Source organism: Sturnus vulgaris, chromosome 18, assembly GCF_052056855.1.
Source record: "Sturnus vulgaris isolate bStuVul1 chromosome 18, bStuVul1.hap1, whole genome shotgun sequence".
In the NCBI taxonomy this organism is placed as follows: Eukaryota; Metazoa; Chordata; class Aves; order Passeriformes; family Sturnidae; genus Sturnus; species Sturnus vulgaris.
The window spans coordinates 10372014-10396032 of record NC_142260.1 but is presented as its reverse complement, the minus strand read 5'-3'; the positions used below and the strand labels follow the sequence as shown (position 1 = coordinate 10396032).

The 24019-nt window shown below is 38.2% G+C and overlaps 1 protein-coding gene across 1 annotated transcript in view; it reads left to right on the top strand.

Moving 5' to 3' along the window:
• The window catches only part of SPON1 (spondin 1), a 171566-nt gene that overhangs the window by 136288 nt on the left and 11259 nt on the right, over positions 1-24019 (top strand). Inside the window, exon 7 of the mRNA XM_014882502.2 lies at positions 9228-9292. Within this exon, the coding sequence (XP_014737988.1) occupies positions 9228-9292 (65 nt within the window). The remainder of the gene's footprint in view (positions 1-9227; positions 9293-24019) is intronic.

The following is a 24019-nucleotide window of genomic DNA, read 5'->3' as shown; positions in this document are numbered from 1 at the left end:
CTTTACTATGGGAATGAGAACTACCAAGGTTTATTAAACATGCAGTTTCTGTGGTTTTTGGGGGCTGAACATGCCATGGAACATGTAAAATGCCTGCTTTGTGGCATAAGAATGCACCGTGTCATTTCATGATAACATGGCTTAACAGCTAAGCTCTGAAATTTAAACCTAATTGCAGAGCATCCCCTTTAGAGATAAGCATATTATCAGGTCAGTGTACCCAGGATTTCAAAACAACCACGTGAAATAACAAAGGATGCACCTCTCAATAAGCGTTTTCAGCAGTACACTGAGGTAACAGCCTTAGGGTGTGTGAGTGGTATCTCACAGCTAAAACTGAAATACTGATGTTTATTCTCACCTCACTGCAGTGATTGTTTCTCACTAAGTTCTCACTTTTAGAGGTGACACTGTGAGTACAGTGCAATGTGGCAAATACACTTTTAGAGTGCAAGCCTCTGTTCAAGGTCTTTAATTTAGAACTCTTCTAATAATAAAATAACTGCATGAGTGCTGCACTCAGCAATTTGGTGTCCATGGGCTTTCCCAGAGCACTTTAGAGATGTTCCTTAAGACAAACACCTTTCTTCATGTCTGGCTTATTAGAGAGACAGTATCAACTATTTATATCTGGTTACTACAGGATGACATGCAGCATCGTGGCTCCAGAGTTTAACTCTTAGGTTTCTCTTCTGTTTTTTGCTTTTCTAAATAAGCAAATGGAGATCCAAACAGTACTTCCACAGTGGAATTAATAGCTCTCCTCTAGCATGTTAATTATATCAAGGGCAGATGTCACTCCAGTAGCATCTCTTACAGTATTTAATTCTGTATTGTGTAATTCCTGTTTTAACATTAATTCTGCTCAGTGGCACGTGTAAAGTGTTGTCATATGAACTGATGTAAAGGTACTTGGAGCTCTTTAAGCACCAAGTGTTGTGGGCACCAGGAAGGGAGATAACCCTCATCTCACTGCCCACACTGCTCTGGGGGAACAGTTAGTGCTAAATAGCTTAAAAAAACAAGCAAACAAAACAACAAACACCCAAAACCTAACAAACCCACAACAAAATGCCATTATGCTGTTTAACTGCTGGAAAGCAAGAGTGAACCCCCACAGATGGATGACAACATCAGCCACACTCAGACCACTGAAATTTCGGAGTAGCAAGGAAATTTCCAGGGCCAGTCTCAGTTTTTGGATTTGCTCCTGTTGTTGTGGATGGGGAGATGCTCTTCTTGCAAGAGAGAAGCAAGGGTATTAACAGGGTTCAATGACAAATTCCTCCAGTGGTTTAGCGAGGTCCACCTGAGTATTTACTGCACTGAGGATGGGCTCAGAACGTGCTGGGGGTGGGAAGGGATGGAAAGTTGATTTCCCTAAAAGAATATTAATTTCCAGACTAGAGAAAATAGAATTCATGATGGATCTTCAATTCCTTAATTTGCTAGAAAGCTATATTTATGTTGGGTTTTTTGGTGAGTTTTGGTTTAGGGTTTTTTTTGGAAGAAATGGTAAAGGGTGGCTTAGACACGATATCTTTACTGAAGGGAAATTAAGGTGTTGTGGTTGCCTCTGTACAGCAGCTAGAGTACATTTAGAAAATTTTATTGTACATCCTAAATGGAATAAAACCCCTCCATCGATTTGTCAAGGTGCTATCAAGGGTCAGGAAAGCTCACCTCCTGAGCTAATTTGCTGGTCTTATTTAAAACCCCTTGCTATTACCCAAATAATTATTTCTCCTCTGCTCAAGCTCCCACATTTGGAAGAATAATTGTGACACCTGGAGTCTCACTGCCAGCATTTAGCAGATGACAGAATTGTTCTGTGCCCCCTTTCCCTGGGCACCTTCTCAGAGCAGCCCCAGCTTCTCCTGAGGTTTCCTGCTGATATTCAAGCAGTTGGATTTCACTTATTCCTTGCATGCCCAAGAGCCTGTCTCAATGCTGCCATCCCTGACTCTTTTGCAACTATGTCAAGGAGCCTGAGCAAAAAACCCAAAAAAAGCTGTAGTTACCTGAATGTGATTCTGATGAGTGAACCTAGTGATTTAAACCAGTTTTATCATTATCTCCAGTGAGTGCAGGTTTTCTCTTGCCACTCAGTTGCCTGCAGCTGCTTTATTGCACACAGAATGTGTTGGATTGCTGTCGAGGGCTTTTTTTTCCCCCCATTTCTTCTCTGGTGTCCAATCTTTTGAGAGTTTAAAATAGCAGCAGCTTTATAGCACTTAGGTTTAAAGGCTAGGTTAGCCTAAAGGATCGATGGAATTGGGAAAGTTAAAACAGGAGGAGGTCAAAAGGGGTGTGTGTGGGATAAACCTATTAAGCAGAGGGTGGGAGTTGCACCACTTAAGGTCAGCTTCAGAATCTACTTTGATGCCCTGCTTTTAAAAGTAGCCACTGTGAACTGTAGTAAAAAGATTTTCCCTTGGGTTTGGCAAAGTAATTTAGGATCCCAAAATGTTTCTGTAGTCGTAGAGACAGCAAAGCATTCAAGGTAGAATGAAGGAAATTGTGCAGTAGAAAATCAACATGCAATCAAGGACTGGATTCCTGAGGGAGACTCTTTTCTAAGGAATCTGCTCAGGCAGAGAAAATGAGAGCTCAGATCCTCAGAGCATACCTAGGGCTCATTACCACACACTGCTAAGCTTTATAGTGTGCAAAACATGAATTATTGCTTTATTGGGAACACCCCACATTATGTAACTGCACCTTCACGGAATAAACCAGCACATCTGATTGTCAATGTTGCCATTAGCAACAGCTCTGTTATCAATTTCAGCCCACATTCCCCTCCTGAAACCTCCACCCAGCAAAAGGAAACCCTGCAGGACAGGTAAGGCAGGAGGCTGGTAATGCAAAGGGAGCCAGTGCTTTTGGGAAATAAACTTAGATTAACAATGAACACACTTCTTTCTGCATCCCATCCCAGTAATTTTTTTAAAAGTCAGGGGTTATAATTCCTATAATACCCTTAGAAAGCTTATTTTAAACACACAGTGTCAGCTGACATCTGTGCAATCACCATTCACCATGCTGAAACTTTAACACATATTTCCATGGACAATACCCACATTTGGGGAAAATTCTCAGCCTGATTATCTGACAGAGAGGCTTTTCTTTGTAAAAGTGGATACAAAATTGCTAAGCATCCAATTGAGGAAAGCTTTCCTGCACAGCACAGCAGTGAAGCTGGGACTGTCTGAGGTGCTGGGTTATTTGCCCTCCTGGAACAGGGATGTTTTCAGGCACTAACAGTTCAGAAATGCATTTAAATTATCCACTTTCCTTCTGTTTTAATTCAGTTTCACCCCAACAGCGTTTCTTTATCTATCTCAAGCCCAAAATTGTGTTGTTAGTAATTGACTGGTCATTATTAAAAGCCTGGAAATTCCCCAGACTTTCATAATTGGTGAACTGAAAAACTCAGATTTTGTATTCCCTGAAATGACATTACCTATTCTTCAAAGAAAATAAACAAGACTTTTTAATTAAAGAAATGGCTTTTTGTACAGGGAAATATTGAATTTATAGGTACTATGATCAAAAAATGAACCCATTCAGGCATGTTTATATATCTTATAATATGTGTGGTTTTCTCAGCTGCCACAGAATTGCTGTTGTAAACATGGAGAAGTCAAAGTAATGGGCAAACACAATCCTGGTATAATTCCACTGGCTGAAATGCATTTTTGCTGTTGCTAATGATAATTCCAAACCTGTGCTACTGGCTTTAATTGTAATCTGCCTGGATCTAAGTCAGTCATATATTTAAACAGGATTTAGTTGTCATCAAATAATAAAAATAAGTCTTTGTCTTTAATTGTGGCTGCTTTTCCCTCTCAAATGAAGGAATTTGTGACTAAAAGCTTAACCTTTTCAAAAATGCTCTTTTGTAAGAACTAGAAAAAAACAGTAGTTGTACATACTTTCTAAAAACATCTCTGCACGTTGAACTGCATCTCAGCACTGCTTTTATCACAGAAATATTTTGTCATCACACAAAAGACACATACTTCCTTTTTCTTCTGAAGTTTTTACAAATTTCAGAAATGAGCCTCTACATCAGTGCCCCTTTTTGTTCAAATACATCTGCAAAAGTGAGGTAGGAAAGTTTAATACAGATTTTATCAACAGGAGGAAACATGCTGTACTTTGAGTAATATGCCATGGAAGTCCATAATTTGTTGAGCATTAATTAACCAGGTATTTTGCATTAGATAATACTTCAAAGGCAAGATTGGGTTTTTATTCTTCTCTGTGATTTCTGTGTGTCTGCACACAGTGGAGGTGGAATAAGTGCAATTTATAACAATCATAAAAGACTGATCAGATTTTAAGAGCACCCAACAATCCCTCCAAAGCACTACATCATTCTAATTTTTATAGCATTTAGTTCCCCACAGAACTGTGCAATGCACTTTTTCGTGCTCACTTTATCTCTTTCTCCTTTAATAACAAATTATTTTTGAGGGGAAGGATAATCCTGCAGGGGAAGATGCTATCCTAGAACTCAGATGTGTAGGTAGACATTCAATTCATCATCTGGGAACTGAAGATAATGTTGCTTTTTCTACTTTTTTTGAGAGTCTTGTGAAAATGAACCCACTGTGGATAGAAAGGCATTCAGATAGTGTGAGGAGTGTTGTGGAAGGAATTAAATGTTCTCTGTTCTCAAACAATGGAATGAATGCCAAGCAGCAGCAGTATGAAATCAGTGAAATTGAGCTCTGGCCCAAGCCAGGTGTTTTTCATTCCCACAGTTCATGGGCTCTGACTCTGATTTTGATGTCAGATAACAGATCCATTTGTTTAACTGCAGCAAATCATCTCATTATTGCAAAGTGCTAAGTGATCTGCACGGTGATAGTTTCTAACGTTTTTTGGCAGACCTAAAATAAAAATAGTAATAAAACTTATAAAAATAGCTTGGAAATAGTATGGCATAGATGCTAATCATGTTGGTTGCCAAAAAGTAGCAGGAGCACATGGAATAACTTACAGGGCTTTCTACATCCTACTAATCTCTCTTTCATTCCCAAGGTATTCAGATCATACTTAAAACTTTTGCTGAAAGCTTTCATTACATTTTTAATGGATTTTACCCTTCTAATGTGTTGTTTTAAGTCCCCTTGGTTGAGAAAGACTTCAACTCAAGTTCTATCTTTAATTCTGCCTTTTTGAGCCATGTCCCACTTTCTGTTCTTGAAGTGAGGAAATGCTTTTAATCTTTTGTAGGTGCATAGTAAAAGGTTTTAACTTAGCAGTGGTTTTATACCACAGGGTTCTGTGTGTTGCCATTTAATTACTTTATTCTGCATGAGCATTCATTTATACATTGCAGGAACAAATGGATGTAAAGCAAAGGATTAATTTTTACCAACTTCAGGGTAACAGTGAGGCTGCCAGCATCAGAATGACATTATCAACCTTTTAAAATCATGCCATTAGGGCTTTTTGGAGAAGAGTTCTTTCATAGGGGACAGCTATTGAGTCAAACATTCAGCCCCAGCTTGAACACCAGTGTAGAAAGTGGATGTGGAGAAAAGAAGAGTGGTTTGCAATTTTTTGCATGTTTTAATTTAGGCTACAATCCAAATTAAATTGAAGTCAATCTGGAAAGCACTTTGGCTCCACTGGACTTGTTGAGCAAGTTTTAAGCATGCAGAGAAGGAGCCATTCTACTTCCATTGGAAGCTGGAATCCCATAATTGTTCATATAACAGAAATTGCAGAAGCAGCCTCAGGAGAAAGACCAAGTTTTGTGAGTGTTTATGTTTAAACCACACTTGAGGGATTTTCATCAGCTCCAAGCAGGAGCTTTGGTGCCCTTCCCTTCAACTTCTGGCAGTGTAACATTTTGACACTCCATTATTTTGCAGACAATCTCATTTTCTTTGCCAAAATGTAAGAGTTTCATTACTTTGAATAATTTCTTCCAAGATAAATACAAGATTGATGACAACTTGCAACATACCACAGTGAAACATCCCAGTTCTCTTTTCCATATTTTGGTGGGAATTTGAGACTTTACTTAAATTACTTTAATTAAAGCAAAACTTTGGGAATATGAAGAGAAGGGTAAAACAGCTACAAATATAGGACAAGCAAGCACTAAGAAAATGTTAATAAAATTATATTTTTATTATATTAAAAAGAGGTGTTTTATACCTCTACAGTAAAGTGTGCAGTTGGGTTTTTCAAGGCAGTTGGGTTATATCAACTGGTCATTTATTACTAATTTGTGGGTTTCTCTTCAGGCACTTCATATCCTCTCAGGTTCTGCCATCTGCCAATGATTACAGCAGAGGAGCCTGGCCAGCAAATCCAGGCACGGTGTCTTTTCCACAGATTGTTCTCCATCCATGGATTGTTCACAGGGCTGTGAATTCCTGGGTAACCTCACTTTCCCTGGGCTGTTTGAATTCGTTTATCCCCAGAATTGTGGAGGCAGAGGAAGGCCAGTGCTCTCTGCCCAGCCTGGCTGGGGACACGCAGGGCAGTGGCCACACGTGGGGCAAGTGGGGCTGGCACCCCCGAGCCTGGCAGCCAGACCTCACTGGAAACCCTGGGAATGTGCATGACACACACACCTGCATAATGAAAATATCAGTCTGGGGTAGTAACGACTGAACTCAGCTTGTATCTTAATCCTTTCTGATTGGCAAGGGGCTCTAGGTAGGAAAAATGTGTATTTTCATTCCAGCCTCAACAGAACACCAGATTCTGCAATTTTTCAGTTTGTTTTCTTTTTTTTTTTTTCTTTTTTTTTTTTTTTAATTTTGATTCAGGAGGTGTCCCTGAATTCAGTGCTTGTATCTGAATTTCCACCTGCCTTAAGATTTCAGGGATGTCTGAGTGCCCCATCCACTGTTCCTGATTTCCTCCCCTCTGCACTTCGTGCTGAGCTGGCAGTCATTGCTTGTCTACTCCTGGTGTTAATTTTTAATTCGAATAGCACGTGTTGAAATGCTTTCAGACATGACTGATTTTGATAGCAGTGACATAATTACTGCCTGCTATTAGATAAGCAGTGCATTACTTTAATAAATGTACCCATCTATGCTCATGACAGACTTTCGTTGGGATGTAAAATGCAGAGTTAATAATTCTGAATGCAAATCTCTTCTCAAGGCAAGAAGATTTGCCTGGCTGGAAAGTTTTAGGATATTGAGACAAGAAAAATTAAAAATTAAAGACAATGTTGTTGTTTGCAGAGACAGACAATATCTTTTAACTTCAAACCTTTAACTTAATTCATTTAATCAGTTACTTTTTAAGCCACTTTGAGTGCAAAACTGTCTCTTCTGAAAGCGTGCAGGTGAGAAGAATGCTGCCCTGGATGAACCTGGATTGTAACAGTGATGAGTGTTTTTATACTATTTAATTTATAGTTTGGTTTAGTTTCTTTTGTTTTCACTTAAAACTAAAATGAAAAAATACACCAAGGAAACGGATTTTCTTTTGTTTAAGTTTAATTGTTTATTAAATCTTATTAAAAAGTATAAAGCATTCAGTAACACTTCTAGCCACCTGCTAGAAGTGAGCCGAATAAAAACAATTCCAGCTGTTATAAAGTCTCTTAAAGCTAAACAGTCTAATAAAGAAATAAAGCTTATATTATTTATTCTTTTAACTCAATAACTAACTTCTCATGATCCTCAGTGTGACCCTAACTGTCTAACCAAAAACTATTACTTGAAACCATGAAGAAAAAAGATGAACACCAAAAAAAAGACCCAAAATCTTTCATTTTGCTTCATACTTATTACTATGTTATAGAAATCTCAGATTTTAAACCCTTCACCATGTGAAATCACACACTTCTATTTACCTACACACCCGTGATTTTAACTCCATCACTCAAATGTGGAAGTCTTCTCTAAAGCCTCAGGTCAAAAGCAGTGTTCTCCAGAGGTTCATTACCAAAAACCACAAAAAACTGAAAAACCCCAGGTTTCTAAAATCCAGCACTGGATGTGATGAATCTCTCCTGCACAGACCAGGCTGGCAGGGAGTGTTGGGCTCACCCAGGGTGTGCCTGACACCCTGAGGAGCTGCCTGCTGTTTCATTGCTCCCTGCCATCACAAAATTCTCTTTTTTCCACCTGTATCAGTAGCGTGGGGGCTTGGTAAAATTTCTTTATACTTACTTGCCATCTTTGCTCAGGACACTTCATGTAGTACAGGATTTTTTCCAGGCGTCTGCATTTATAAAAGTGATTTCCAAAGAGTGGCTTTTCCATCCACTCGGGCTAAGGGAGAGGTCATGTCACATTTCTATTCCTGAGGCTGAAAGCTCCTGTGTCACAGAGAGGGCTCTTAACGCTCTTGCTTTGGTAAAAAGAGGGACTCAGAAAATATTGAGAGTGGCAGAAACAACCAGTGGAATCTGTTTTCTTTGAACTGGGGTGTGCATGGACTAGGGCCAGTCTGGGGTGTCAGAACTATTGCAAGAAATGGCAATGTTCTCACTAAACTGAAAGGTCAGCTCTGCTGGAAGTGCCAATTACTGCTAATACAGCAAGTGGGTTTCTTGGTCTAATTGGGAAATATTTTTAAAAGACAGTCGAAATCAGGGGAGTGAATTGTGAACTTTGTGTCCCTCCAGGTGAATTACTGGTGTGCAATCCTAAGGGAGATGGGGAAAATGCTTCTAAAGAAGTGTGATAAATGTCTTTTGGGCATCTGAGCCTTGTTAATGGTCTCCTGCCTTTGTCCCAAGTTTATTGGAGCAATATAAAGTTAAAAGTGCTGATGCAAGGATTACAACAGACTTTAGGAAATAATCTTTGTGCAGTGCTTTGTGGGCTTCCCCAGATGGCTGCTGCATTTCACCCTTTGATTTTCACATGCAGAAATGGAGAGCAAAGAGAATGTGCTGCCAGTGCAGTGCATCCACCATGGAGCCTTTGGAGCCTTCCATACACAAGGATAATAAATAACAGATTATACACACTCACAGTGTGTGCTAGGCTGCCCAGAGCAGCAGCCTTTGGTTTTTAGCTGTAGATCTTTCATGTATTAAGAGCAATTTTTCTATCCTTGCTTTGTATCAAGCTGGAGAATTCCTGGTGGAAGCTTTCCCTCAGCTCATGATGCCAATCCACCATCATCTGCAAACTGCTGCTGGAGTTTGGTCTCGTGCTTTGCACTTTTTTTTCTGCTGTAAAACCTATTTCTCTCATGGTAAAAATGTCCTTTGTCTCTTTTCACAGAGTGATGAGGTTCTGACAGTCATCAAGGCCAAGGCACAGTGGCCAGCCTGGCAACCTCTGAATGTGTAAGTAAGTAGGGCATTGTCTGTCTCAAGAGCCTTGTGTTGGGTAAATAAATAACCTAAACATTTGTTGATAGATGAGTTTGATGAGTTTTTCAACCTTTTAATTTTTTTTAATTTTTTTAATGGTGGTGTGTGGTTGTTTTGTTTCATTGTTTTGTTGTTGTTTTACGATTTTTTTCCCCCCACATCTGCTTCTCTCTTTCTTTCCTCTTTAGCATCCCTTCATTTTTAACAGGCTTTGGTTGGCTACAGTGGCAGCAGGACTATCCCATGGAGTTTGTGCCTCCCACACACAGACAGTGATGTTTATTCAGTGCTCTCAAATATGTTATACTGCTCTGCATGTAACTGCAGCATTTTTTGGCATCCTGTCCTTTGCTTCCCAGGATCCTGACTCTGGGTTTTCCAGCACTGAGCAGAAAAGAGGAGAAAACTCCTTTTTCAGGGTGCTCTTGAATTTCCTGGTGGCCCTTCAGGGGAGGTGTCAGAGCAGGGGTGGTGGTTCCTGGATAATTTATCTACACTCGGCCCAAAGTTCATGCTCATTATCCAAGCCCAAATGAGTGAGACCTACAAGGAGTGAGTAAAGATGAGAACACAGTAAAAGGGATCTGAGCTGACAGGAAATTAAATCCATGGAGAAGCAGGGCAATTAGTTTACTGCAAGACTATACAGAAAAATAGTCCTGTTTCCTATTTCCTGGAAGCAGTGAGTGAAGCACTGTGCCTGATTTTGTCACCTCTGTTTCAGAAGGTAAGTGAAAACTTGAAGGTTAGTTAAAAAAAACAAAACAAAGCAACAAACCGGCAAAAGATTTTTAGAAAACATCCCCTACCCTAAAGGGGCTTAGAAACTCTTAAGCAGCTTAGGATTTAAGCTATTCACTTTATCCCTTTTCCCTCTGCAAAAAAAAGAAAAAAAAATGAGGTTAGGAGGTGAACTCAGCTTAAATAGTGAAAAGATTTCTGATAGCTGATCCCTCTTTAATCTAGGAAAAAAACCACAACCCAACAAACAAATGAAAAAAGAAAGCCAACACCAAAGTATCAAAGTATGAAATCCCTCCTAGCATGGAAGCTAAAGAAATTCATGCCAAGGAAATGGTTTGGGAAAAGACTTTAGCAACCTTGAGAGCAGCTTACCTGAGCATCAGATTTTCCATCACTGGAATATATTTTAACCCTGAGCCAGGGTTGCAGGCTCTGCACAGGAACTGCAGGTTGGGCTTTTTTTGGTCTGTGTCATGGAGAAAGTCACAGCAATGGCTTCAATTAATGGCTTAAATAAATTCCTTATTTATGGTCTTGTCCTGAAGTTCCCAGGATTTGGCTTTGGTGCTGTTTGCCCTGTAGCAGCTGTGGATAGCACTTTTTCCCTTGCTGCCTTCTTTCCATTCACTCCAAATTAAGCCTTTAAAATGGAAACTTTTCCATTGTTCTGCTGTGTTCTCGATCTGAAACAAGCCATTTATTTTTTCACTCCAACTTCAGTCCTAAAGCAACACCTGTGTCTGATGTTTCTGTTCCCAAAGTGAACAGTGCCACCTGGAACTGGCTGCTGGGGCTGCCTGGGAGGCTTTGGCATAGAGCAGGTTTGTGTTTTGTTCACAGAAAAAAAGGAGAGAGGATCTCCTGCTCCAAAGTCTCAATACATCATCTTGAATATTACATCACAATTAATGCTAATTAAAGTGTGCTGCCCCGAGCACAATTCCTAATTTTATACAGTCCCAAGAAACTTCACGAAAATCTGAGTGTGAACAACTTCAGCTGCTTTCTAAGGCATATGCTTTCACAGACGTGCCTGTGAATGTTTTTGCAACATCCTCCATATGTTTTTCCAGTCAGTTCTTACCTTTTCTCTATGGCAGTTCTCACCTTTCAGTAACATCAAAAAGAATAAATCTTGGTATTTTTCCTTTCAAATGGTCTGCAGAGGTTCCCCTAACCCTTTACTTTACAGGTAGTGTTTGATTTTTGGCTTTTTAAACAATATTTTTTTATTATATTTTGACATGGTGTCCTACTTTTTTATTCCACTTAAAAATATGATCTAGGCTTCACAAGAAGGCAAAATTTTCAATAGCCTTTAATTGTGGTTGATTTCAGATTTTCTATAGTGGATTGTCCTTCTTGGAATTTAGATTAGAGCTATGCAAGTATTGGATAATGACTCCTCAGAATAAATATTTTTTCTATTATTATACACAGCACAACCATCTTACTAATCAAGAATCGACTAAAAGTCATGAATATTTTATTTTTTGCATAATCCTTACTTATGTGTGTCATGGATAATAGGGTGTGATAATAGTGCCAAAGTGGCATTACAATGTGCCATGATAAGCACAGCATAAAAACCCTCCCAATTGTGCTTCACAACAATTATAAAATGCATAATAATATTTTTTTATAGAGGCATGTAGTGTGAAAAGTTGGAAAATTCAGCCTGCTCTCACTTCAAAGTTTACCTCATGATTCCATGTCGTGTCCCAGTGTGACATAATGTGGAAACACCATCCTGCCAGACTCCACTGCCTGCTCTTTGTGCATCCTCTCCTCAGTGTGCCTGCTCTTTGGTGCTGTTCTCCATCTTTATTTTGCTTCCTCTCACTCATCTTTGTTATCCTTGATTCAGTTGCTTAATTCAGGGCACCAGTGTGCAGAAAACTCTCCTGAGTTTTTCCATACAGGAGACAGCTTCGGGTGATATTTGTGAAGCAATTTTGTGGTTCCTGAGTGAAAGAGCATCAGTGGTAGCATGAGAAGGATGAGTGCCAGACTGAGTAATTAAACATTGTGCTGTTGCTCATGTTTGAGTCACCGAGTCATGTGTCTGAAATTCTGACTTTAAAATACTCACAGGGAGTGCATTCTTTCCTGAGCACACTGGTATCAGGCTCCAGCACTCTGTCAAATCAAAGTCGTTTTTCTTATCTTTCTTGGGTAAACAAGTGCACAGCTCATTGCTCCCCTTCCTCACGGCCACGTTTGAGGCTGACTCAAATTTTATTTTCATACCCAGCTGCAAATCATTGGCCTTTGGCAGTATGGAGGATAAAATACATCAAAACCAGATAGTACCACTGGTGTGCAAATCTGCATATCTGGCACCTGGAAAATAAACAAACCATGACAGAAAAATGTGGGATAAAGAAGGCAAGACTTTTAAAATTAATATGCATCAAATTCACTGGGAGCTTTTAAAATTTTTTAAAATTTTATCTCTAATTCTCTTTCCCAAATATATTCCATGTTTTGTTCTTTTTTTTTTTTTTTTTTAATATACTTTTATTCCTTTTATTTCAAGTCTGGACACAAAAGGAATTGTATTGCATTTGAATTGTATTCTATTTAAATTGTAATTCTTGTGTCTAATCACTTTTTTATACTCCCTGTAAACCAGGGAAGCCTGTAGCCCTCTGCAGCACTGTGGAATCTGAAATTCCGTGCACGTGTACAGCCTTCCACTGATAAATACAAACACAGATCCCACATAGGATGGAAATGATTCTCCAGTATGTACATTTAAAGTTTAGTAGGTCAACCTATAGAAAATTTATTTCAATGCAAAAATTCGAGGTATTTTATCTTGGTAAACAGCATGGTGAGAGTACTTGACATATAAAGAGGTTAGCTTTTATGAAGTGTACACAAGAATTTTCTCACTTCTCTCTCACTTTTTTTTTTCATGCAAAATCTCTTCTTCTTTCCAACATTTTTGATTGCCTCAGTCCATTCTTACTTACAACCAACGTACCTTGAAGTGAAATGTGTTTTTCTTTGCTATAGTTCTGAACTACCTGGAGTTTAGAGCCCTGTCCTTTCCTTCCCTGCTGTCCCTCCTGTTTCCATTCCACCTCTCCTGTGGGGGTATCATGGTCCTGTGGTTTCCCAGGGCCCCAGGGCTGTGCCCAAATCTGACTTTTCCTCACCCATTTAAGCAGCTCTTTTCCATTTATTTCAAGATTACTTGAGAACTCTCCAGTAAGAACTTGTGAAGCTTAGCAGAAAAGTCCTTTATAATCAGTCCTTTATTAGTAGTAGTCCTTACTTTTAATAGTCCTTTATAATTCCTATGGATGGAAGGATTTAGTCCAAAGTTTGTAAATTAGTATGGTTACCTCATCATCCCCTAAAATTATCCCTTCCACCTCTTTCCCTTTCAAGTTTTGCATACCTGTGATGTCATTTCTCTGACCACGAGGATGTTAGGGCTGTTTTTCCTGGCTTGCATGGAGGACATCAGGAGATGGGACAGCAGTTCCTAAGTATGGGGTTTTTAGCATTGTTATGGGTAACGTGACTTAAACTGTTCCAGAAATCAAAGAGAAAACTCTAGAAAATTGATGGAAAAAACTCTTCTGATCCAAAATAAGTTTGAGTTGACAGATACAAGCTAGAGGGAAAAATGCTGACATAGCTGCATTTTCCTTCCTTTATTCTTGAATCAAAACACTTTCAATCTTCCAGAATTCTTCTGTCACCATTTGACAAAGAATGTTTGGTGTATGTTTTGATGCTGCAGTGGGTTTGCTCTGATCAATGTTGCCATTACAGCATTTGGCAGTTGAAAGCCCAGCCACAGATGTGTATTTTTGGGCTTTCTGTGCTGGTTTCCTTCTCACTTTACTTTTATTTTACATAAGTTTTTAACTTTTGCTGGGTTTTTTCCTTACTTCACTGTAATTTGCTGCTGGTCCTGTGCCCATACAACTTTTCTTCCTTAAAACAGGCTCCACATTTAGATCACTCAATGATGTGATGCTGTTACATAGAGAATGTCCTAGCTCAGAGTTACTGTCTTCTGAAATGAAATAAAATAAAATAACTCCTTCTCCTCATCTTATTCTTCTTGGATAAGCAGCTCAATTCATTGTGCTGTAACCTAATTCAGTTCCTGAGGTGCTTACATAATAAAATAGCTGTTAGTTAACATTACCAGATGCATAAAAACACAACCAACAGCCCCACGTTCTGTTCCTGGAGAACAGAAATGTTTTGCTCTATTTCCACTTTATTTTTCCTTCTAAACTCCTTTACAGTACTTAAAACAGAATGCATGAATTAGGTAAATTTGAAAGGAAAACACTTAGATTTGTGTCCCTTTTTTTTGGGCTGTTATTTATTGCATTCAACTTAAAACCCACAAAGCTGCTGTTCAACCAAGGACATGCTTTTAAAGTAAATTATAATTTACTTACATCTAGTTGAAATCTATTTTCTCATATTTGCTTCATTTTTCTCTACTGAAAATTGGAGAAAATCACAACATTGACATTAAATTAAAACTAAATGGAATAGTTCTTCAGAATCAAAGTTTCAAGTAGACATTTCTTTTTGTGATGTCCTATGAAATAAATTTGTGATTTGAGGAATATTTTTTAAATTTTCAGAAAATCTGATAGAATTAATCTTATTTTTCAGGATTTAGGTAATTGATCTGTGTATCTGTCTGTCTGCCGAATTTGAGAAAGTAATTTACCAATTCATCTGTGTGAATTATCTATTTCTCTCCAAGCTGTATATGTGGATTAAATGCCTGCATATAAACCACAACTAAAGCTGGCATTTTCCTTTTAATAAGATCTATATTAAAAAAATAAATTTGTAGGCTGAAATCAAAGTCAGTACCTTGTTGTTCTACCTACATTTGGAGTGATTTGTTCTGGAGAGATTAATGTGGACACTGTTGGAGGGAAAAGAAACAGATGTACAGAGTGGATTTGTGGCCTTGATCAGTGATTTTACTGGAGGAAAAAAAAAGATTTTTTTTATCTCCCTGTTTAATTGTTGCCTCAGATTTTGGTGAAACTGAGCTGCTTATTCCCTTGTATCATGTTTTAATTTTGAGACATCATTTACTTGTTATAAATAAATTTTAATCAGCATTAAGAGGGGAAGATTCAAATCAATGCACCTTTCAGCTTTGATAACAGAGAGATGAAAAATAATGAAATACCCAGAACCCTGCAAACTGGAGACCTGAGAATGTCAGAATTAATGTAAGTTAATTCTGGGAATTAGTCTTCCTAGAATGTCTTATTAAGGATTGATAGAACTATCCACAAGTACCACATCAAATTCCTCAGAGCTTGCAAATGAAAATTCATTGGAAAATTTCTACCAGTTCCTATCCATCCAGTTGAAATATGTGAAATTGTCCCTTTATTTATTTTAAAATATTATGAACTCACAAAAGTTTAGTTTTGCATTAGGTGAGTAAATTCTGAGGTTGGTTGTTTGTTTTCAGTTGATGGAAGCCTTGTGCTGTCCCATTAAGAGTGAAGAAATTATTTCCTGGCTTGCCAAGCAATAAATAAATAGCTGCCCATAAATAGGTGATGTTGGTATCAGAATGTAATTTATAAAAATGTACAACAGAAATGAGTAAATTATTCAGTTGCTCAATTAATCAAGTTCTCAGACTGCCCAACTGAGATTTGAAAAACCAACAAAAACTCACATTTGAACATGCACACTTGTGTTTGGGTTTAAATGGCATTTCAGAAAGGCAAAATACACATGAACTGCAATTAAGCAGCTGTAACGGGCATTATCTAAATTGCATTTGTTATTGTCTCCAAAGGGATAAGAAAAGCTCATATCATAGTCCTTTAATCATCTCTGCACTGGATGTCATTAATATTTGGTTATACAAATTGATTATAAACACTGTTCCACTAATGATTTGAAAAATAAATCACACATGGATAATTTTTTCTTGTGTGACTAAGAGTGAGCAGAGGGTTATATAAAAACAAGGAACATTATTAATTATTGCTCCTTCTTATATTCCTTATAATGCTTGTTTTTCATGCTTCTTCTTAGACATTTTTTCCTAGGTGAATACTGCATTAATCTCGTTTCCACTTCCTCTATACTTTTAAAATAGTAAAGTTTGTGCATTTTCTTGCCTTTCAAGTTTTTATATCTTTCCATAGCTGCATTTAACCCATTGAACACCTTGTGGTTGCCTGTGGTTGAATTACCTTGGAGTACTTTTGAATTAAAAAAATGAGTGTTAACTCTTGGTATAAAAGTATCAGCATCACTCTCTAAAGTAAAGTGGACAGCATGAACAGTTCAAAAAGAAAAACTGATTTAAAGCTAAAATATAAATTCAGTGCTAGGGTAGAACCCATCTATTGCCTGAAGCGAACTTTAATGAACTTTTAGGGCTTCCTGGGGGCAAAAATATCTTGTGTTGTTAATTGCAGCTAATAGCTTGCAGCAGCAAAAAGTCTCTAACCAGAGTGATGTGAACATTATTTGGCACATGGCTGGGAATTCAGCCAAAATCCCCAATCCAGTCACTGCCCATTACAGCAGCATCATCACTGTGCCTGACCTCCCCTGAATTCACAAAAATTCCCATCAACAGCAGCTGCATCCAGGGCAGCAAAACTTCCAGCAAAGGAATAATGACATTTGCACAAGCCCATGTCACTGATAACAAGCCAGCAGGAGCAAGGCAAAGGAAAAGGAAATGCAAGTGCTGGCAGCCCAGTGTGGAGAATTGGAACGAGGCTGATGAATTGTCTGAGCTGCAAATTCCTCCTCAGTGCCTCGCCATTGTAACCAGTGAAATGTGCTTATATTTGACACCTCATTGGATTTATGTTATCCTAAAAGAAAATACCTTTTTTTTTTTTTTTTTCCCTGAAGAGTTATGATGTGCTTTTCTCTTGACAGATGAGTTGATTTAAATATTGAGATGCTTGAAAGTATTTTTTAAATTCCCTAAGTGGCTCTCTCCAGCTCCAGCTCTGCTGTTATAATAAAAGTTGTAATGCTGTATTGTATGGGCCATATTTTCCCTTCAACAGGCACTCTGGGAATATTTTAAAAAGATTTTGTGTGAGATATGTCTTGTCTAAACCTAAAGCCCTGCATGCTAAGTATGCAGATTGAAATTTTCATGCCAAGCTGGAGGAAAATACAATGTTTGACTTGTGTTTAGAATGTTCTAATAGCTGTTTATTGATTGAGGTTTTGTGTTGCCATCCTTTGGAAAAATGACTTGACAATCAATGAGTTGAAAAACTCCTCCAGATCTGACCAAGTTTAAGGAATGCACAGAAATCTCAGGGTTCCTGGGATTGCTTGGTGACATCTGGTAGCTCATCATTCCTTCAGAAGCTGACCTTATCTGAGATGCCACGAGTGGATGAGCACAGATTCTGCAGAGGCCACAGTGAAATCCCAAGGAATGCAGTGAGACTAAATCAGAATGCAGAGCTCGAGAGACATTTTTGGATTGAAGCTTTTGGGAATGAAAAACAATTTCTAATATTTGAAAGTGAGATATTTTGGTGAAACTACAGGAAGAAGTGGAGGAAAGCAGCACATGTGAATTGGCATTTGAACCTTATATCACAGCTGGCAGAATTATCCTTGAAAAACCTAATCAGGACCTGAATTTATATAATACATAAAGAGATGTTAATGTGAAAACCTCATTCTTTATCACAATGATGATGTTTTCCTTACATCAATTACAAGTTAAAACAAGACCTTCTTGAAGCCCTTAAACTGAAAAAAAAAAAGGTTAAACTCAAGCTGATTTTCTCAACCTAACTTCTTTAAAGTAAAAGCATTCTCAGGGAATATAACAAATGCATAAATAAGCCATTTATTTGAGGAAAAATACATTCTATATAAAAGAAAAAAATGTACTTCAGCTGAAGTAAAAGTCTTGTTCAGATTGATGTGCTCAGTTTTTGGATGAGATCTTTTGCCATAGCTGTGTGGCAAAAATGCTTCCTCACTGGGTGTTGTGCAGTGATGATGAAAACTTTTTGTCTTTTAAAAACTCATGTTTCACAGTCAACTCCTCAGAAGGGAACAGGAGTGCAATCTTTAAAAAATAATACTTCTGGCTTCGGATTTTTAGTAGATCTAGTTAAACATAAGCTTTGGAAGCAACAATAAATACTCCCAGAACTTTCTAGTCATTCTATGGTACCCAATCCCAAGAAAAGATACGTCAAGAAAAAATGAAAATATCATGTTCTGGTAGCTCTGATCTTTCTAATGTCATCTTTTATGAATGAGGATGCACAATTGGAGCATTAAAAGTCATATTAACTTTTTTGTTTCGTGATATGCATCCAAGGAATTTAATATAATGGCCTGCAAAGATTTCTGCTGCTTTCCTCCAGATATGTTGCCCTATAAAGCATTTATATTTTTATTCTTGCAAGGCAATATTTTGTTTCAATGGTGCCATTAGAGCCTGTGTCTTTACTTTTTATTTCTGTAAATCTCTGGAGGGTCTTTTTTCCCCCAGGAATCCTTATCTCTCTTGTCATGTCCCACTGTCACATTGTGCTGTCCACCCTAAAATGGGGTAAGAGCCAATATCTGTCAATCCTGCTGGAAATTAAGTTTCCTTCCCCAAAATGACACTATGGTACCAGGAAACATTTTCAAAGTTTGGAGGCTTTGTGTACAAAACGACAGGAATGAGGAGGCCAGACAGAGTCTCTTGTTTCTATGGCAACACAATGATGTGTCTGGCTCAGCTATTTTCTCCTTTTATGATTTTATAGATAACTGGGATTCATCCAGTGGAGTTTAATATTGTCAAAAATAGAATCCTAACCCCCAATCTAATCAGAAACAGTAATGCAGAAAGGACAATCCAATATAAAAAACCCAAACTACAGGGGAAAAGTCAGCTGTGACTTTTGATAACATGAAGAGAAACACAGAAATTTCTCTGGAGCTTGAAATAGTTCCGAGTGCTCCAGCTCTGCATTTGGCTAATGCAGAAAATGAGTGTCAGAAAATTTCCTGTGCTGCACCATTGCTTCCTGCTGCAACTCATTCCTTCACTCTGTTGCTGTCCTGTCCCCACCTGTGTGACTCTGGGAGGTTTGGATGTGTCCCGAACTCCTGGCAGCTGATGCAGGAGAAGTTTTTGTTGAATGAACAGATCATCCATCAGCAAACCTAATCAAAGCACTTTTCTTAAAAGGCTTTGACTTCCAAATGGAAGCTCTCATGTAAGAATTGGACCTAAATTGAACTTTTTTTTTCTTTCACCTTGAAAACGTAAATTCTATTTAGTGTTTTTTAGGGTTTCTTTAAATATAAATTCTGGGTTTTTTTTCACAAAGTAGACATATTTGTCACATCAAACCCAAAAATCTCAGAAGATACATCTCAGTGATAACACATTTTTTTTAAATCCATATAGAATAACAGGCATTTTTATTTGAGACAGGGTGAGACTGGGCTCAAGGTGAGTGTATTTGGATAATTAATGTAAGGTAAAATGTTTAATCATATGAATTGCCATTTTGTTGATACTTCAGAAACTTGAGAGGAGTGAGTGAACCCAATAACATACACTGCATTCACAACTTGGCTGCTGTATTTTAGTGTCTCTACAGAGCTCCATTTAAATGAGAAAATAACTCAGTCTCTTATTTTTCCCCATCAGGACAAAACTGTGCTGAGTTGTGTTTTAGCAGCTCAAGATGACAAATTTCTGCCTCTCTTGGCATCCATTCCCCTGCTGTTGTGAAGTACCCTGTTAGCTGAATCCATGTCAGCTGAGTGCCACTCAGAGTTCTATACATTTATTAAGTGTTGACTGAAAACAAAATCCTAAAACTACATCATACTTATAAAAAAGAATTGTCTTTAGTGTAATGGGTATTACTGAGACCTAGGGAAACTTCATTGTCTGACAGATGGTCTGACACCCACGTTAAGAAATTCATAATCCAATCTCAAGGAAAAAAAGAGTTCTAGGTAAGAACATATGTGTTTGTTGGAAAAGAAAAAAAAAATATATCGATCATGTTTTTGTCAGAGCAAGCACATATGGCAGCTCCATTTTCTGTCACCATTTATTTTCTACTTAAAATTCAAATGTCACTAGGCAAGGAAAAAAGTTGAGTATTAAAACATAGAAAAAAATTAACTAAGAACTTTATACTCACTGTTCATGGAAATTAATGGGCATCCAGTTAAATCAAACTTCCTCATCCCATCCTGCAAACATGTCATCCCTTGTTGTTTTTTTTCTCTCTCTACATGTTCCTCCCATTGGTAGTTACAGTTTTATGATTATTTCCCAACCATCTGCTGTCTTTCCTTGAGCCAAAATAATTTCCCTTTATAATATGGTGAATAATTACATCAGCATCATTTCCATGCAATTACACGTGGACTCACTGATCCTGCCTCCCCATTCTTGGGTGAGTACTCACTGGGTAACTGGGATGATTTGCCATCTCAATTTCTAGTGAGCACAACTCTATTTTCAGAATTTCAACCTGCTAATTGTTGCCCCTTTGCATTTTGTCATTCATGAAATGGGAATGAAAGGTTTACTCCAGTTGCCATCTGCAGACACCCGGGGGCGTGTGCAGCTTGGATGGAGAGGGATGCTGGATGAACTGGGATGTGCCTTGTATTAATTAAGGTGCTGGGCATCCTCCGAGGTTACACTGGGACTGGGGAAATGCAAAATGCACTTCCCATCTTAGGAGATTTGCAGATTAAATGGTTTTGAGAAGCAGGACAGTATTACTTTAAAATTCTCTAAAGGCTTTTGAAGGAGTATCCACATTTTTAGGTGTTCCAATCAATAGCCTCATGGTATCTTGTGTTAAAAGGAGATGTTTGCTGTCATGTAATACTCAGAAAAGTTGGTAGCAAATCAGAGCTCATTGCTAAGCAGATCATAAATAGATCTGTGCTGTTTGTCTGATGTTTTTAAGGGGGAGGAGAGGCTCAGACCTTGGGCTGGGATGGTTTTCTCGTGCCAGGCTGAGGAGCTGCTCTGCCCCTGCAGTGTCTCAGGCCGGGCAGGGTTTGCAGACCAGCCAGGTGAGAAAGGAGGCAGACACAAAGCAGCTCTGCTCCTACAACCCCCCGTGGGATTTCCTCTGTAAACACAGCTGCAATTACTCCAGACAGACAATTTGTAGCCCCAAAGCTCCTGGGAAACGAAGAGAAATTTCCTGAATCCATCCAGTGATTCCTGAAACATGGTTTGATTGTAAATGCACAGTAAATAATCTAAGAAAGGACACAAAGCTCTTTTAAGCAGGAGTAAATATTACATAACCACACCTTGTTTGTGACAAACTGCAGAGAGCACACACACAAATCCACACTTTCACAAGCTCCTAACTTGAGGTTCCTGAGGTTTTCTTGCAGTGTAGAAAACCTGCTCACATTTGTTAATGACATCATTAAAGTATGCCTCTTGATGAATGAAGGCATTAAATCAAAGAGTGGTTGTGTTAATGAATAAATATATTATTATTATCTACAGTAGCAATGCAGGCATGCTTAGAGGACAATATAAAAAATGCCTCTAACGTGCCTGCACTAAGTCCCTTCCTTTTGTAATGCAGTCTAAAAGCACTCAGATTAGTGATATTTTAGAGCAACATTTGTTCTGATGAGTGGTTTGAATGCCAGGGGTAATGTTGTAATCCCCAGTTCATTATTTAATGCCATATCCACCCCTTTTAACTGGGCAGGGCAACGTTCTCATTTCGAAATCTGACACACAGCGAGGTAAGAGGTTGTTATGTAGGGGATTTTGCAATCCAAATGCTGAATGTATAAGAAGTTTTCTGTCTTTCTTCATTCTTTCCTCGTGAAATAAAATAGCCAAACTCTTACTGTCACCTCCTCTGTTGTGGTGCTCAGAGAAACCAACAGCTTGATATTAGTGTGCTTTTCAACTTTTTGTACGGATGTCAATCAAATGTCATGGATTCAGTGCTCATGTTGTTGTAGCTTTCCTTTCCCTGGCCCTTTTGGGACGTACACACGTTTAAATTACTCATTACTGAAGTGCTAACCTGCCCTGCATTTAATCAATTAAATATTCTCTCCCTCCTTCTGTGCAACCTGGAATTCTGGGTGTGCATTCAGGTGTTGCTCCCTGTGCATAAAACTTCGTTGTCCACAGTAATTTCCATCACTTCCTAAATGGTTTTCTCAGTAATACAACATCTAAATATGCCATCTAATTTGTTCTGTTAGTTGCAGACTTCTAAGAGTCTTTTCCATTCAGTTTGAGATCTTAATTCCCTTCCTTTCTTTTTTTTTAAGCTACTTCACTCTTCAGGGTGTTCTGATTTAAGGTGTGTTCAATAAAGCAGGTGTTGTGTAGGTGCTGCTGGTGGAAGTTCAAGGGTGTGAAGTGTGTTTCCATGCTCTCAGTGTTATTTGTATCAACAGCAAAAGGTCCCAAAAATTAGTAAATAGGAATGTTCATCCTGGAAATTGTAGATGTGATGCAGTCTCTAAAAAATGAAGGATGCTACTTTTGCTTACTAGAAGTAGAATGGAAAGCCCATTTGGTATTTCTGAAAATATTCAGTTTCAGACAGCTAAACATTTAATTAAAAAAAAAATAAAATTGTGTTTTCCCATCCTGAGGGCCACTGAGATGAAAGCAGGAGCAATGTGGTCACAGTGCTTTCAACCCTCTGCCTCTGATCAGATTTACAATAGTTTCTCTGTTTCCACTTTTTTCTTCCAATCTGAAAAGGCTACTGCATCATCCTGGCCACAAGTGAGATCAGATCCTGGTACACTCAAATAAATCTAGGATCCTGACCCTAAGAATGAGGTTAGGGTGATTATACCTTTAGACAACTCTGAAAAAATCTGGAGAGGTGCAAGTTATTTCCAACAATCTTACACTCCATATAGTTATTCAGTTCATGGTGTATATCAGATTTTTATCCCCCTTGCATAAAATTTATAATAATGCCTGAATTCGAATTTAATTTCAAACAGAGGTAAAAATCTCAAGCCTGTAAATGGTCTTATTACTTAAAAAAAAAAAAAAGACTATATGTTCTGCCTTTTGCTTCATCTTTTACTTGCTAATCACTTTTTTTACTTTGCTAATCAAATATTAAACCAAAAGAAACCACGAAGTTTTATTCTGCCAAATATAATTTTTGCTGTTTTTATTCAGCAGCTCTTCACAACCACCTTCCTTATGTGTGCTCTCTTACCTTTCTCATGGATCTCAGCAAAACACAACAATATTGATTCAACACTCAAAAATGTGTCTTGCAGCAAGCTGAGCTTTCTGTTGGTTTGTCAAAGACTCCCTTAACCCCCACCCCCAGCAGTGATAGCAGCTAAGTTGTCACTTAGGGAGAAAACTCGTGAAGCAAAATCATGTTTGTGCTCTTTCAGCCTTAAAAGGGTGGGGAAAAAAAAAAAAAAGAAAAAAGAAGAAGAAAGAAGAAACAAACAAAAACATACAGTTTAAAAGCCACAAACACACAAAAATGGGGAAGAAAGAAAGCACCTTTTTCTTGCACTGCTAGGTATATGGCAACCCTATAGCTGGAGATCCTAATCCTAGGCTTTCCTTCACCAGACACACTCAGCCTGTTGCAGAAGAAGACTTTCTAAAATTCTTAGAGAGAAAAAAGATGATTCTAATTCCTATTTTATCCAAAGTGTTGATAATACAAAAATGAAAGAAGTTGGGTTTGGGGTGTACTGAATACATTTTTGCCCTGGTTTCCTTCATGGAGATCCACAGTGCAGTCCTGGGGCATTTGAGCCAGATGTGTTGCTGAGGGATGCAGGAATTAGAATTTAGGTTCCAGCCAGCTTCATAAATGTGTCATTCATGTGGATGCTGGAAACAGCTGAAATTTGTCAGATTATTAAAAAGCCTACAAAACCCCTCAGAGATTTCTCTTGTATAAGCCCAGTCTG